General features: G+C 46.3%; 5 protein-coding genes across 5 annotated transcripts; 2 read left to right on the top strand and 3 right to left on the bottom strand.

Moving 5' to 3' along the window:
• Window positions 1-31: 31 nt before the first annotated feature.
• On the top strand, window positions 32-756 carry J056_003617 (DNA replication complex GINS protein PSF3; the record flags this gene model as incomplete). The annotated part of the gene is made up of 5 exons (XM_009268833.1): window positions 32-88; window positions 140-208; window positions 260-318; window positions 369-664; window positions 710-756. 5 exons carry the CDS (start codon window positions 32-34, stop codon window positions 754-756), a joined length of 528 nt encoding a protein of 175 aa, XP_009267108.1.
• A 287-nt stretch (window positions 757-1,043) lies between these two features.
• Window positions 1,044-8,047, bottom strand: J056_003616 (Serine/threonine-protein kinase cek1; the record flags this gene model as incomplete). Its single annotated transcript, XM_009268832.1, has 7 exons — window positions 1,044-1,092; window positions 1,152-2,610; window positions 2,659-3,056; window positions 3,102-5,198; window positions 5,243-5,675; window positions 5,725-7,796; window positions 7,842-8,047. The coding sequence occupies 7 exons, from the start codon at window positions 8,045-8,047 to the stop codon at window positions 1,044-1,046; spliced, it is 6,714 nt and encodes a 2,237-aa protein (XP_009267107.1).
• A 58-nt stretch (window positions 8,048-8,105) lies between these two features.
• On the bottom strand, window positions 8,106-8,372 carry J056_003615 (uncharacterized protein; the record flags this gene model as incomplete). The annotated part of the gene is made up of 2 exons (XM_009268831.1): window positions 8,106-8,145; window positions 8,191-8,372. The coding sequence occupies 2 exons, from the start codon at window positions 8,370-8,372 to the stop codon at window positions 8,106-8,108; spliced, it is 222 nt and encodes a 73-aa protein (XP_009267106.1).
• Window positions 8,373-9,810: 1,438 nt separating this feature from the next.
• J056_003614 (Syntaxin ufe1) lies at window positions 9,811-10,671 on the bottom strand (the record flags this gene model as incomplete). Its single annotated transcript, XM_009268830.1, has 2 exons — window positions 9,811-9,823; window positions 9,866-10,671. 2 exons carry the CDS (start codon window positions 10,669-10,671, stop codon window positions 9,811-9,813), a joined length of 819 nt encoding a protein of 272 aa, XP_009267105.1.
• An 82-nt stretch (window positions 10,672-10,753) lies between these two features.
• Window positions 10,754-12,897, top strand: J056_003613 (uncharacterized protein; the record flags this gene model as incomplete). Its single annotated transcript, XM_009268829.1, has 2 exons — window positions 10,754-11,075; window positions 11,123-12,897. 2 exons carry the CDS (start codon window positions 10,754-10,756, stop codon window positions 12,895-12,897), a joined length of 2,097 nt encoding a protein of 698 aa, XP_009267104.1.
• Window positions 12,898-12,947: the final 50 nt, after the last annotated feature.

The following is a 12,947-nucleotide window of genomic DNA, read 5'->3' as shown; positions in this document are numbered from 1 at the left end:
ATTGATATCTACATCTCCTCAGCTAACTTCAATGACAATCGACTTCGATTCGTACTACTCCATCGACTCAATAATTGCAGACAACCAGGTGGCTATGGTGTTTTTATATACGCTTATTCAATTCACTTACTCGGTTCAGAAAGTTCCCTCTGAATTCCTCACCAATGTTCCAGGACAAGGCTGGCTTCAAGGTGGTCTTGAAAACGATGTGAGTGGCAGTCGTAAATTACGCGTCTTCTACCCCACCTAACACGCTCAGATTAAAGAAGGCGCTAAAATAGATCTACCCTATTGGCTGTCTTCAACGCTAGCTTTATCGTGAGTTGAATGGTTATACGACAAAGTACGCCACTGAAACCACTGCACAGTGAATATGACTTCTTGAACTTATCCATTCCTCCCGCATTCTCCACACGCGTGACAAACGCTCTCATCGCGTCTCCTTCTTTCGTCAAACTCGCAAATCTTAACCACTTCTGGTACTCCTTTGGTATACGCATTAGCGATCTCCTCGAGGATAACCTCAAACTGCAACAGTCCCTCCGTCTAGCTTTCACTAATCGCCTCATTGACATCTTCGACCTAGGTCAGTATGAAGGCAGCGTCGACGATAAGGGCTTCGAAACTGACTTCAAAGCTGGCATGGATGAGCTGGAGAAACAGCGTGCGTTTCTTTGACTAAATTTTCACTTGTCTCACCCTCTCCCAGTCTTCCACATCTGTGCCGCATCTGCTGCTCAGCATAAGCGCTTATAAGCACTCATCAATCAATTTAATTAATCTGATCAACCATTTGTAAAATGTATTACTACTCCTATGAATGAAAATACTAAACAGACCTGCTTGTCCGTCATACATTCATTACACGGTGATATACATAATGAAATATAAATAATACAACTCATTACTCGGTAGATATGAAATGAAATGATGTACGTTGCAACACCAAAATCGTGAAAGTCATTACGCTAATTTTTGAACCGGATGTGAGGTGTTTCATAAATGCAATTTTGGTCATTGTTGTGTCAATTTACTTGAGACTTCTAAGCGACATGCGATGCTAAAGATTGCCTTAGATCTGCTGTATGGAATCTGGAATAGATTGTTAGTACTGTCGTACACTTTGAGATTGTGAATCATTGGTGACTCACCCAAAATGCTTCATAACCGTAGTAAGTTGTGACTTTTGAACCGGCTTGTTCATCGTCGCAGACCACACGCCCTGTTCTTGTATTCTAAATGTAGTCTTGAACGAACTGACAGCGACAATCGGTTTGTTTTGGTTGAGATTTGATAGGTTTCTGATAGCCTTGGCGGCACTTTCTCCATTCAAGTTCGGCATTTCAACATCAAAGAACATGATATCAAATTCTATATCCCCTGTAGCACAGCTGACCGCTTCAGTGCCATCTCTAACAACAACACACCGGCATCCCAATCTAGCCAGAAGGGTTTCAAGTATCTTCAAACTAATCGGGTTATCGTCAGCCAGCAGCACATCAACAGGTCGATCATTTGCTAAATCAGCTGACGATATCGATGTCGGTGGTGTGCCTACGTCCAATGCCTTCATTGACTCAGAATGATCGGATATCGATACATTTCTAGATCGACTTGACGGCAATGGCGCTTTTGCCTTACCAAGCTGTGCCTTCAGCCTCTCTACCGCCAAGCTCTCCGATGTTTTCCTCGAATGTGCTTGTGAGCTCTTACGCTTGATTCCATTTGAATCAGCCAGAGATGAGGATGCTGTGCTGGTTGTTGGAGATGGTGGGCCTGTTGAGTTTAGATTGTACGAGTTACTTATTTTGTTCTGTGAAGAAAGTGACGACTTGCGGTGCTTGACTGATGATCCTCTCTTTGCTCTCTCAACAGGTGAAAGCTGCTCCTCGTCAGAAGACACTGAGTTACTTGGACCCATAAACTCGTTCCTCATTTTCCTTATCACCTCATCATTGGCTTGTTTGAGAACAGGCAGATTCTTGAAACTGAATGGACCGAAATCATCATGAGTCCTACCTCTGTTGCTTGAATTTGTGAATAAAGCCGAGCTAGTCTCAGAAATTGGCGTTCCAGGTCCAGGAGTAGCCGTTTCCGAAGGATTGGCTCCCTCAATGGGGATTGATGGTGACTGTGGGAAGTTTATTGGCGGCGTCGATGGTGCAGGCTCAAATTGCTGGTCGGCAGCCTTGTTTAATGCTTCTATTTGCGCCGAAAAGTCATCATTTAATGCTCCTCTTGGATCGAAATAATCCGTGTCCTCTGGGTTTGTTGCGTCGGGTATGAACGCTGCCTCCATTGTCATTAGCTTCTCCCAGTCTATATCAGCGAAGAACGGATGGGATTTGACTTCCCATGCACCATTTGCCCCTAAACGCTTCTGAGGATCACTGCACAACAACCTCTCCATTAAGTCTCTTGCATCTGGTGAGACTTGATAGTCTGGATCATCTTCATGCCACGATATCCTTCTCGATAGTATATTCTCAAATACTTTCGACGGCGTGGCATCATTAAATGGTGGGATTCCGTACAGGAACTCATAAAGAATCACGCCAATCGCCCACCAGTCTACAGCCATGTCGTCACCACCAAAGCCAAGAATCGTCTCTAAAGTTTTGTTAGTCAAACACCAACACTTTAGTTGCGATAACCCACCTGGCGCCAGATAATCGGGTGTGCCTGCAAATGCTTGGGGATTACTCTTGAAGATGGGTGAGTCGTCAGAATGAACAGGAGGGGTACCTCTTCCCACAGCCTTATTCCCAGATGAATCTGAGTCCGAAACAGCTGAATTACGTCTGGATCTACCCCAAGTGTTTGAAAAGTAGGATTGAATAAACGAATTTGAAGCCGGCATCGATGTATTCTCATTCGGGTTTGCAAGGTAGGTTATGCCTTGAACATCTAAATCGTGACTCTGTTGCGACTTCTGCCTTGACTGGTCGGTCGTACCTCTAGCCTGCCGACCAAGTAAACCAATTTTCGATAACCCAAAGTCAGTAAGCCTAAGATGTCCTTTTTGGTCAATGAGCAAATTGTCAGGCTTCATATCACTGCATAAAGTTAAATTTGCGGTGTAAAATATCCCAACAACTTACCGATGAACGATACCCTGCTCGTGAAGATGTTCTAGACACACTACAGCCTCGGCGACATATCTCTTTGCCCAATCCTCGCTCAGACCACCGAGTTGCTTGATGAGTGAGGCACAGTCACCGCCATTGAGATACTCCATGACCAAGAAGAGGTGCTCTTTGGTCTGGAAGGTGAAAAACAACTTAGCAACAAACGGTGATTCGGCGGTAGACATCAGAATTGTCCGCTCTGCTCTGACATTCGTGACTTGGTTCTTGGCAATCATATCAGCCTTTCTCAGTATCTTGATAGCGTAGTAGTCTCCAGTAGCCTTCTTTTTGGCCAGGTATACGCTTCCAAACGCGCCCTTCGAGATAGGTTTGATGACTTCGAAGTCGCGTATGCTGGCAGGGGTGGCACGCGCAGTCGGAACGAAAGACATGCGCGGAGAGTGATGACCGATTCTAGAATTCAGTCTACGTGACTCTGTCTCGCGTGTAAATAATGAGGGTATGTGTGGCGATCCACTTCTGTTTCTTTCAAATCCAACGTACTTGGTGCTGGTAGATGGACTACCACTTGGCATGGCACTGGTATATGCATTGAGACTGTTCCTCTTCTTCATGTGAGTTTTAGTGCTACTCTTTTCGATTGGTGGCGATGTTGCTTGCAGTAAAAGCGAGTAGCCGTCGCCGCTAATCTGCGACAGCGGGGAGGTGTTCGATGGCGATACGCTTGATGTCTCTGTTGAGTTGGTTCGTGGTACCAATAAAGATTTGGGCGATTCTGTGAACGGATGCGTTGTGTTGAATAACTGCGAATGACGTGGTACTATCGTTTTCTCTTTTTCAGATTCATTATCGTTCTTCTCTGATTTCGGCGGAGGACCAGAAGCTTTAATTGAGCCTTTAGATGTCCTCCTACTCATCTGCTTCGAGCTGTTGTTACTACTCTTACCTTCGACTGGAGTGTCTGTACGGGATGGCAAGCCACTGCTACCAACGTAAGGATAATAAGATGGAGCAAGCGAGCTGGATCCTTTTTCGTCCATTCCACGCGAGCAAGGCGGGTCCTGTTTAGTTGGGGATGAGGCCTGAGAAGACTCCCCACTAGCACTATCACTGGCACTTTCAAATTCTTTTTTAATAGCTTCCTCCCAGTCGTGGTGAATCTTCTCCGTGTATATAATGGTGTTACGCATACGCGTCACAGCTCTCAGCTTCGATTGTAAAACTGGTTCGATGTTGTTGATCAATTTGATGAAGGCATCTTCATCCGTAATCGGCTTCTGCCACATCCTGATCTGCTGAAATTTACTTTCAGACGACGGTGAAACTAATCGTTGCTGCTCAATTGGCAATTCAGCCTCTTCTTCATTCTTAGCACCGGGTGTTGAGATATCCAATGCAGTTTCAACTCCTTCGAATAAATGATCGAGCATTCTGATTTGCTTGATAGTTGAACGTCTGCCATGATCATCGATGAGGAGCTTGAAATTAGTACCTTCGTAAATTGCTTCTCCCTCTTTCGTACCACCAATAACACATTTCAGGTCGTTGATAATGTCTATAAACTCTGCAAGATTTTCATTTATGCTGTTAATATCCATCTCGAGTCGGTGAATTTCGTTGCAAGTTTCGTTGTGTCTCTCAAAGAACCACATTGGTATTTCCAGTTCACAGATTCTGCACAAAAGAGGCTTCTCCAAATCTGCTTTGTTGCCTGACAGGATGAGTTGGTGAATGGTCGATTGCTGTCGGGCAACTTCCAAATCAAACACGCCTCCGGATCTTACAGCTTCAGATTCCCGCTGTTCGATGTCGTACTTCGTTGGTGGAACTGGCTTCATCACCCACATTGTATGAGTAAAGTCGCCAGTGTATCGCTCCTTCATCATCATACCTTTCGCTTCAAACTCTGCATAATTCTCAAAATCGAAGTCGTAGTCTATCTCTTCGCCATTACGAGCATTCTCTGGTACGACATATAGTCTGAACCTCACTTCCTTGATTGAATTTTCGTCTTTGCGGAATGCTTGCGTAGCTTCTATGAAAACGGTCTCGTCTTCGGGTGCGAGGACCTCGGATATTGGTCTGCCATAGAGATCATCGGGGTTAGAGCTTGAGATATGTAAGCATAGGACACTAAAAACTGAGTTACCCACCCAACAACATCTGCCCATGAAGGAGCGATGAATTGGAACTTAGCATCGTCCAGGCTTAGATCAATCAATATGTGCTGAGTGCGTTCGACGCCAGCAGCTCTATCGAGATCTTCGGGACGTTTGTTCTGCTGAGAATCGTTATCTGGTTCATTTTCACCAACCTGGTCCTCTTGTACACGATTAATCGATGTAGTAGACTCGTTGGGGGCCAATGGTTTTGATGCTAGACTCATTGGTGGCGAAGAGCGCACACTTGATGGTCGATGTTGTGACTGCGCTAGTGGCTGTTGGTCGTATCGCAGTACGGTGGCTGGTTTAGGAGACAACTCATCAGGATTCTTTATCCAGACATTGTTGTCGTCACCGCGCACCACAAAACGAATAGGGTCTTTTTCGTCATCACTCTCGTTAAAGTTCCAGAATCCTTTTTCAGCTTTAATGTGCTCGTTAGATCCGCAATAGAGAATATTATTAACACTCACCTTCCCACCATTCGACTATGCGGCTGAGTCCAGCCACAGCAAGCAGAAACTGTATATACCACTGTCTTCCATCCCACGAGGGGTTGGCGTCCCATTTGGTACCTAAATGACGCGCGCGCTGGACTGTCGACCGACATAGGTCTGGAATGCTCGTGTAGGTGCTCAATGGTGTATCTATAACCTCCTGACCGATAAGAATGAGATCTTGGAGCACTTTCATAAAATCATCATCATCCTCATCTTCATTCTCCAAGTCATCCAGATCGTCGTCCAAGTCCGCAGTGTTTTCCATCGTCGATGGCGGTGGTGATCGTCTGCGACTTGGCGAACGGGATGAGCTTATTGATCTCTGTCTGTACCTCAATGGTACTTGCGATACTCTCCTAAAACTAGACTTTTGTGGGCTGACGTTGACTGGGGACGAAGCCTGCTTCACTGCATCTAGATTATGCATTGATATCTTTCGAATTGGCGAGGTGGGTACAAAAGAAGCCGAGAATCTGCGTGATGTTGATGACTTGCGTGGCATAGACACGCCGATCCCGCGGTTTGGAATTGATTGGTTTGAGTAAGATGAGGGTAAGGCATCAAACCCTATTGAAGAAGCTGTTGGAGAATCATTCAACGAAAGTGCCACCTCGTTATCATCAACCGCATCGTTCTCTTCATCTTGATCTTTATTCCTTCTTAGCTCATTTTCAACGTACTCAGTCACTTGGTTAGTTACCCATTGTACTTCCCTATTAGCTTGCTGCTTTGCATTAGTCAACCTTGCTTTTATCTGCGATTGCATTGCCGAGACTGGCATTCCTTGCACGCTCGACTGACGGCGATCGGAATCTGAATCATCTACAAAGAAATTTTTAGGGAAGCTCTCTGCATTGGGTAGTTGTGCCTGTGTGTTCAAGCTGGGAGCTACACCCGTATTAATACCCAACGCGGTGAGAGAACCTCGTATTGAGTCTCCAGATGACTGTTCGTTTGGCTGAGGCGATGTTTTTCCTCGCAATTGAGCAGTGAGCAGTGATTGTTGAGAGTTGGGCGATCTGATTTCAGGAGACGGCTCTGTGCCGAAGTATTCGCCAGGCATTGAGGAGAATGGGTCTGTGAAATCTGGTAGAGTGAGAGATGTTAGTTGCTCTGGCTCTTTCCCTTTATGGCTGTACATTGGCATCGTTTCATCATCCTTTTCGTTTGATTTGGAGGTACCTGATAAGAAGTTTGTCTTGACTGCAGACCACCAGCTCTCGATTTTGGCACCTAGCTGATGGCTCTTCTTCCTGCGCAGCTCTGGCCTACTAATTGAACTAGCTGGCGACGGCGAATTAGTATTGGGTGGACCCAGATACCTTGATTTGACATCAGTCGTTAAAGAGGCAGATGATGGCTTGCGTTGGGGGAAGCGGAAGTCTGGATGCTGCTGATAAGATGGCGGAGGTGGCTTGGGCTGAGCTGATGGTGGTGAGCGGATGACTGGACTCTGGTGGATAGACTTGGGGGTGAGTGTCTCTGAAGACGCCTGTATCTGATCGGACATGATCTTTGCCTCTTTCATTTGCTGGTACTCCTCCAGCCAATCGACCCACTTAACATCCCTATCGTCAGATGATGGATTCTGCGACACAGAGCTCGAACGATGTAAGTGGTGTTCGAACGATGGCTCTGCGACACTGACCGTGCGCATACGACGTAGAGGCTCTTTGTTATTTGGGCTGGGACTCTGAAGAGTCCTAACATCTGCTGAGCCCCTACGAATATGATGTGATTGATTTCGGCGGATGGAGGATGGTGTAACGGAGGCCGATAAGGTTGAGGGGACATTGGAAGAGTTGCGCCATTTATTGAGCTTGACTTCTCTGCTCTGGAGAATGAGTGCTGCATAGTGGTTTGTGTCCGGAGTTGCGGCGACAGGTGACTTCACCACGGGTTGAGATTTGGTGAAGACGAGAGGCGGCCGCGGAGGCTGGCTTTGAGGGAGCGGAGCCACATGGGATCTAGGAGAGATATCCATGGATGATGGCGACGTGCTCGGCTGCTGCTGGCTCTGCGGAGGAATGTGGGATGGAGATTGGCTGTAAGTGGTCAGAATTCGAAGACGATTAAAGATTTGTACTCACGCAGGCTTGCTCTCTTCGACGCTGCTGCTCAAAGCCAGCTTGGGCACGTCTGCATCGCATTGCAAGTTGGAAGATGAGATAACCTTGGCCGAAGAGAGCGGGCTGGGGCAGGATGGAGCAGTGTCAAACGGCTTGTGATATCCCTTCTTGCCGCTGATATCTTCGTCTGTCTGGAAAATGGAATTATTCGAGTTCCGTTTGTGCATGAACGAACAGGTCGTCGTGTGAGATCAAGAGGCTTATCAATGGATATTACAAAACGTTTTATTCTGTCTTCTTGGTCTTTGACAGCTCATAGTAGAACCTGCGTCGTCTTTAGCGCTGTAGTTTCCTTGCTCGTTGAGCTCACCAGTTCACAGTCGTCCACAACGCAACGACGACTCCCGTGAGAGCTATCACGTGCGTTCTTCCATTATCGTAGTCTACCGCTAGTATCAAGAACACCAAGTTGAAGAAGAGCAGCGTGAATATTATGTTGGTAATGAGCAGGAACTTGTTGTTCACTCCGGGGATTAGAGGGTTGATAGACATGGTTCAACAGGGATAATGTGGTGTCTGCAAAGTAGAAACACTCTACACGCTTTATTACACTGGATGTGTTTCGCGCTGAAAGCCTCGTTCGGTCGACGCATACAGGTCTTCTCCGTGCATCAGATAAGCACCGCCGATTGCCTTTTCTCTTCACTAATAGGCTTCAAATGTGGCAGTATTCAAGGAATGAAATTTTTAGGACTGCAGTTTTGAATTTCCTCGTCGTTATACTGCTTCGGTTAGTAGAGTACTCGCAGCGTGATTTTGTGAGGTAGTAGGGTGATTTGATTCGTCTGATTAGTGATTACATCGGATGATGTTGAGAATACGGACCACTCTATCGAATAAAGTATGCTGGGATCACCGTGCAAGTGGCAAAACAGGGAAGAAGATTAGTACGGTAAAGTCATATAATAGAAATATATACAAAATAAACCACATAATACTTTTCATTGGCTCTTCAGCATTTCAAATCTACCGCTGTATCATCCCTCCGCTCAGCGTTCACCGACTTGGGATTCTCCGCTACCATCTATCTCATCTCAGATGACGATTTACGAATTCTGATAATTTCCAAATAAAAGAAATTTATAGATAGCTCTGACAAGTAAGAATATGAATTTGCTAGATCAAGATCTTTGGTGCTCCATATTGCACACTGCACGCTGATAGGAGGCAATTGTCCAAAATCGCACTAGCGCTCGACATAAGATGGATGTCGAGGATACCACACGTTTAATCAATAGATGCAAATTGCTCTGTCTTATAGAGACCACAAGCACCCAAAATCTCCACTATACGGCTATATAAACGCGAAAAACGTTTTACGAAAGATGACGTCCACAGCTATTAAATCAGACTCCAAGAAATGAATATTGCTATTTTACATCACTTCACACTTTGGAGAAGAGACTTAGGTATAGAAAGTGGGGGTCATCAAAACTCTGAAATCGAGTGTTTGCGTAGACCGGGTGCATTTCGAAGATTCAAATTATGGGGACAAAGATGTGGGAAAAGTATCTATGAAATCGCTTAGATCACAATATTTCACTAAGGTATCTCAATTTGAGGCCTTGGCATATAGGGCTCCACCCCTCTAGTAAAACAGCATTACAGGGGGAAATTTAAACGCACTGGGCAGCACAAGCCAATAAAGATCACATGCAACTTGTCAAATGCTCAAAGCCTACGGAATGGGACCTTCATTATGCATGCACCGCTCACAAGGCGTTTGTACCTTGCGGAACATGTCATTCTTCACTTGAAATGGCTTTGGCGCCAACGTGAAAGGAAGAGAATTGGGGTCATAGATAGATCTACCAAGCCCAAAAAGAGCATTCGACTAATCAGAAAGGTCGGCAGACAGGTCTGCTCAGATCTAGGTACAGATGACATGGAGAATGCATACGTGATGAGTGGGTATTACAGTTTATGAGGATCAGTCGTAGAACCTGAAGAGAGTTAGATGGTTGTTGGAGGGGTTAATTACTCACTCTAAGAACAGTAAAGAAAAGCCAGCGATGAAAAAGAAAAAGATAATGAACAGTCTCGAAGAAGACTGATTGTCTTTGGCTTTGAAGAGTTGTTTGGAAGCGTCACCGAGGCTTCCTGTGCTAGTCAAGGAGTCGTCGTATAGTTGTTCGACGAGATGGGACTGTTGGGTGAGATGAGTCATGATCTCAGACTGTAAGTTGGTGATGGAGAGGAGGGAGTGTTGAGCTTTTTCGAGTGCGATTAAGTCTTGTTTATCGGAGTTCCTGAGTGCTTCAGATTCTTTGTCTAAAAGTAGAGTCTGTTGAGGGGAAAGGTGTGAGTGATTGGTCGAAGGCGTGGGTATATCAACATCCTCTAACTGAGCGTACTGTGGTATAATTTTATGTTTCTTGGAAGAACTCTGCTGTATTTTCTGATACTTATGGGACAGTTTAAAAAGGAAAGCGTTTAGCGAGATGAGTTTGCCGTATTGGTGTTGTTTGTGGACGGGGTTGCTTGATTGACCAAGCAGCGTATCTACATACGAGGTAGAGAGACTTTGTTCAATCTTGTCGTCGAGTAGCTTGAGCCGGCTGCTCGACAGCTTTAAGATGGAGCTGATCTCTTCATCCAACACGGCGAGATTGGTAGAGCTGTCGATAGAGTTGATCACGTTATTAACATTATTGAGATTGTCTAGTAAGGATTTGGACTCTTCGTTTAGCTGAATTGGCTGTGGTGCTTTAGAATTTCTAGGTTTACTTGGAATTTTAAAGGAATTGGAGTTAATTAATAGACACTGTCTAAATTCAACCGTTCTATCCATTTTGATTGGTTGTTGGTTGTAGAGCTACTTCCATCTAAATTATATTCCTATCTATTAAATTATACCCAATCTATCTAATTTAATGGGATTCACTGGTGATAACGGTGGCTTCTCTTTCGGCGGCAGCCCAGCTAGCCCAGGTAGTCCTTCTCAGCCATCACCCACACAGCCATCTCCACGTCCTTCTCATGGCAGGAAACACTCCCACAAGAGGCACTCCTCTGTATCCACACGTTCCCACTCTATGCAGCTCATGTCTGGGAATGATATTCTCGATAATGACGACGACGACACGTTTTCTCCGAAATCAACCGATGAATCTGCTCAAAACTATGATATGAATGAAAGCGGTGGCAGTATGTCACTGGTTATGCCTACGACCGCTCAACTGGAGCAATTGAGTTGTTAGTCGATGTCTCACTAATGCAAAACCCGCTAACTCTCTTCACAGCGTCTGAAAATATTCCTATTCACCCTACAAGACATTCACCTATGTCCATATCTCAAATTCCTCAATTAGGCGCACTGCTGGAGGAGGAAGAGGATGATGATGGTGGATCGAAACCGCGCAATCCGACGAGCTCCTTCAAAAGCTACAAAACCAAGCGCAATTCTGTAGATTTGGATAGTCTGATGAAGAATGCTGCACCTCAACGTCCTATTAGACCTCTATCGATGCACAATCAAAACACTAAATCTCCTTTCAATTTTACCAGTAAGGTGTCTCAACCGCCATCGTTCCAGCGCAGTGGGTCAACCTCATCGGAAATGTCGAATGCAAATTCGTACTCGCATTCGCACTCTTCAATTGCCACATCAAACTCGCTCAGCTCACCGCTGACGAATGCGTCGTTTGGGAAGAGTGCTGATTTTGACTATGGAGGGATGCCACCTATACCTAGCGGGAACAGTAGCAGCAATGATGCAAATACCACGGCGCATACAGATATAAATGTAAGCAGCGTTAGCACGCCACCTCGTCGCAAAGGCTCGATACAATACCGTAGGAGTGACGACAAGATGGATGATCTGGCGGGAGTGGTTGGAAGTGGAAATGCGAGCAACGGAACCACCAACAAAACACCACCAAAACAACTAAACCTAGTCAACAAAGCACGTTCAGGGTCGATAAGTTCAAGTGGGTCAACGGAGACGGAGCTATATGGATCACCATCCACTCGCGCCTTTCTAGAGCAGCAGCTTGCTCAAATTCACGACGAGCTGGGTGAGTACCGTGATAAGCACGAAGCGGCAGAGAGGGAGTTGGCGCAAGAGCGGCGAGAGCGGGAGGCTAGTGAGGAGGTCGTGCAGCGATTGCGAGCTAGATTGGATCAGCTACCTTCGATTCATGAGCATACGGCGCAGGTGAAGATGGTGCGCGAGATGCGTGAGCATGTTTTATTGCTTACGGGAGACCTCGACAATTGTAGAGAGGCACTTGATCGCGCACACAGAGATTTGGAAGAGGCTCGTGTAGACGCTCGCTTTGAGAGGGACTTGCGCTGCCAGATTGAGGCGGAGCAGCGGGAGGAGTGGGAGGAGTGGGAGCGGGAGCAAGAGGAAAGAAAGAGTGGGCGAGAGGAAGATCTTTGTGAGATGCAAGACAATAGTGAAAATCACTCACACTCAACCTCACACTCACCTTCACACATTCACCCTCCAGACGATGATGACCGCCCTGTCCGCCCCCATTCGCTGCTTGTCGATTGGCGGTTCCCGATGGCGGCGTACTCTGCGCCAAGTGGGCGGATCGAGGAAGAAGAGCAGGAGCAGGAGCGGGAGGAGGAGAAGGAGGTAGCGGAGGAGGAAGAGTTACCGGGAGCAGACGGAGTAGATTTCAACGACGCTTTTGCACACGCCGCCTCCGTAAGTTTCGGTAGGGATGGGAGTGTAGATGATGAAGGCTGCGCTTTGCCTCCTATTCATACCCCACCTGCGCAGACTGCGCAGATGATGCAAACGGACGTAGTGCAGCGCAGCGGTAGCAACAAGAGCAACAAGAGTAGCGGCAATGACAGCTACGGGTTCTTCCGCTCACGCTCAAACTCACTCCTCAATCGCGCTCGCAGCTCATTCTCACCTTCGACAAATAAAGATAAGAAGCCGAGTTGTGTGAGTAGGGAGAGGCAGCTCGATAGGCTAAGGCATAGCCATAACGGGTTTGGCGAGGAAGTCGACCTCTCAATCGCTTACGCTAATGGTGAATATACATTGAGTGAATTATAGACGGCACTGGAGGTGTTTTTAATATTATTCCTTCTCTCTCTTTCACTCGC

This window comes from Wallemia ichthyophaga, assembly GCF_000400465.1.
Source record: "Wallemia ichthyophaga EXF-994 unplaced genomic scaffold scaffold5, whole genome shotgun sequence".
Taxonomy (NCBI): domain Eukaryota; kingdom Fungi; phylum Basidiomycota; class Wallemiomycetes; order Wallemiales; family Wallemiaceae; genus Wallemia; species Wallemia ichthyophaga.
The sequence above is the reverse complement of the archived record's forward strand: the minus strand, read 5'-3'. Positions and strand labels throughout refer to the sequence as shown.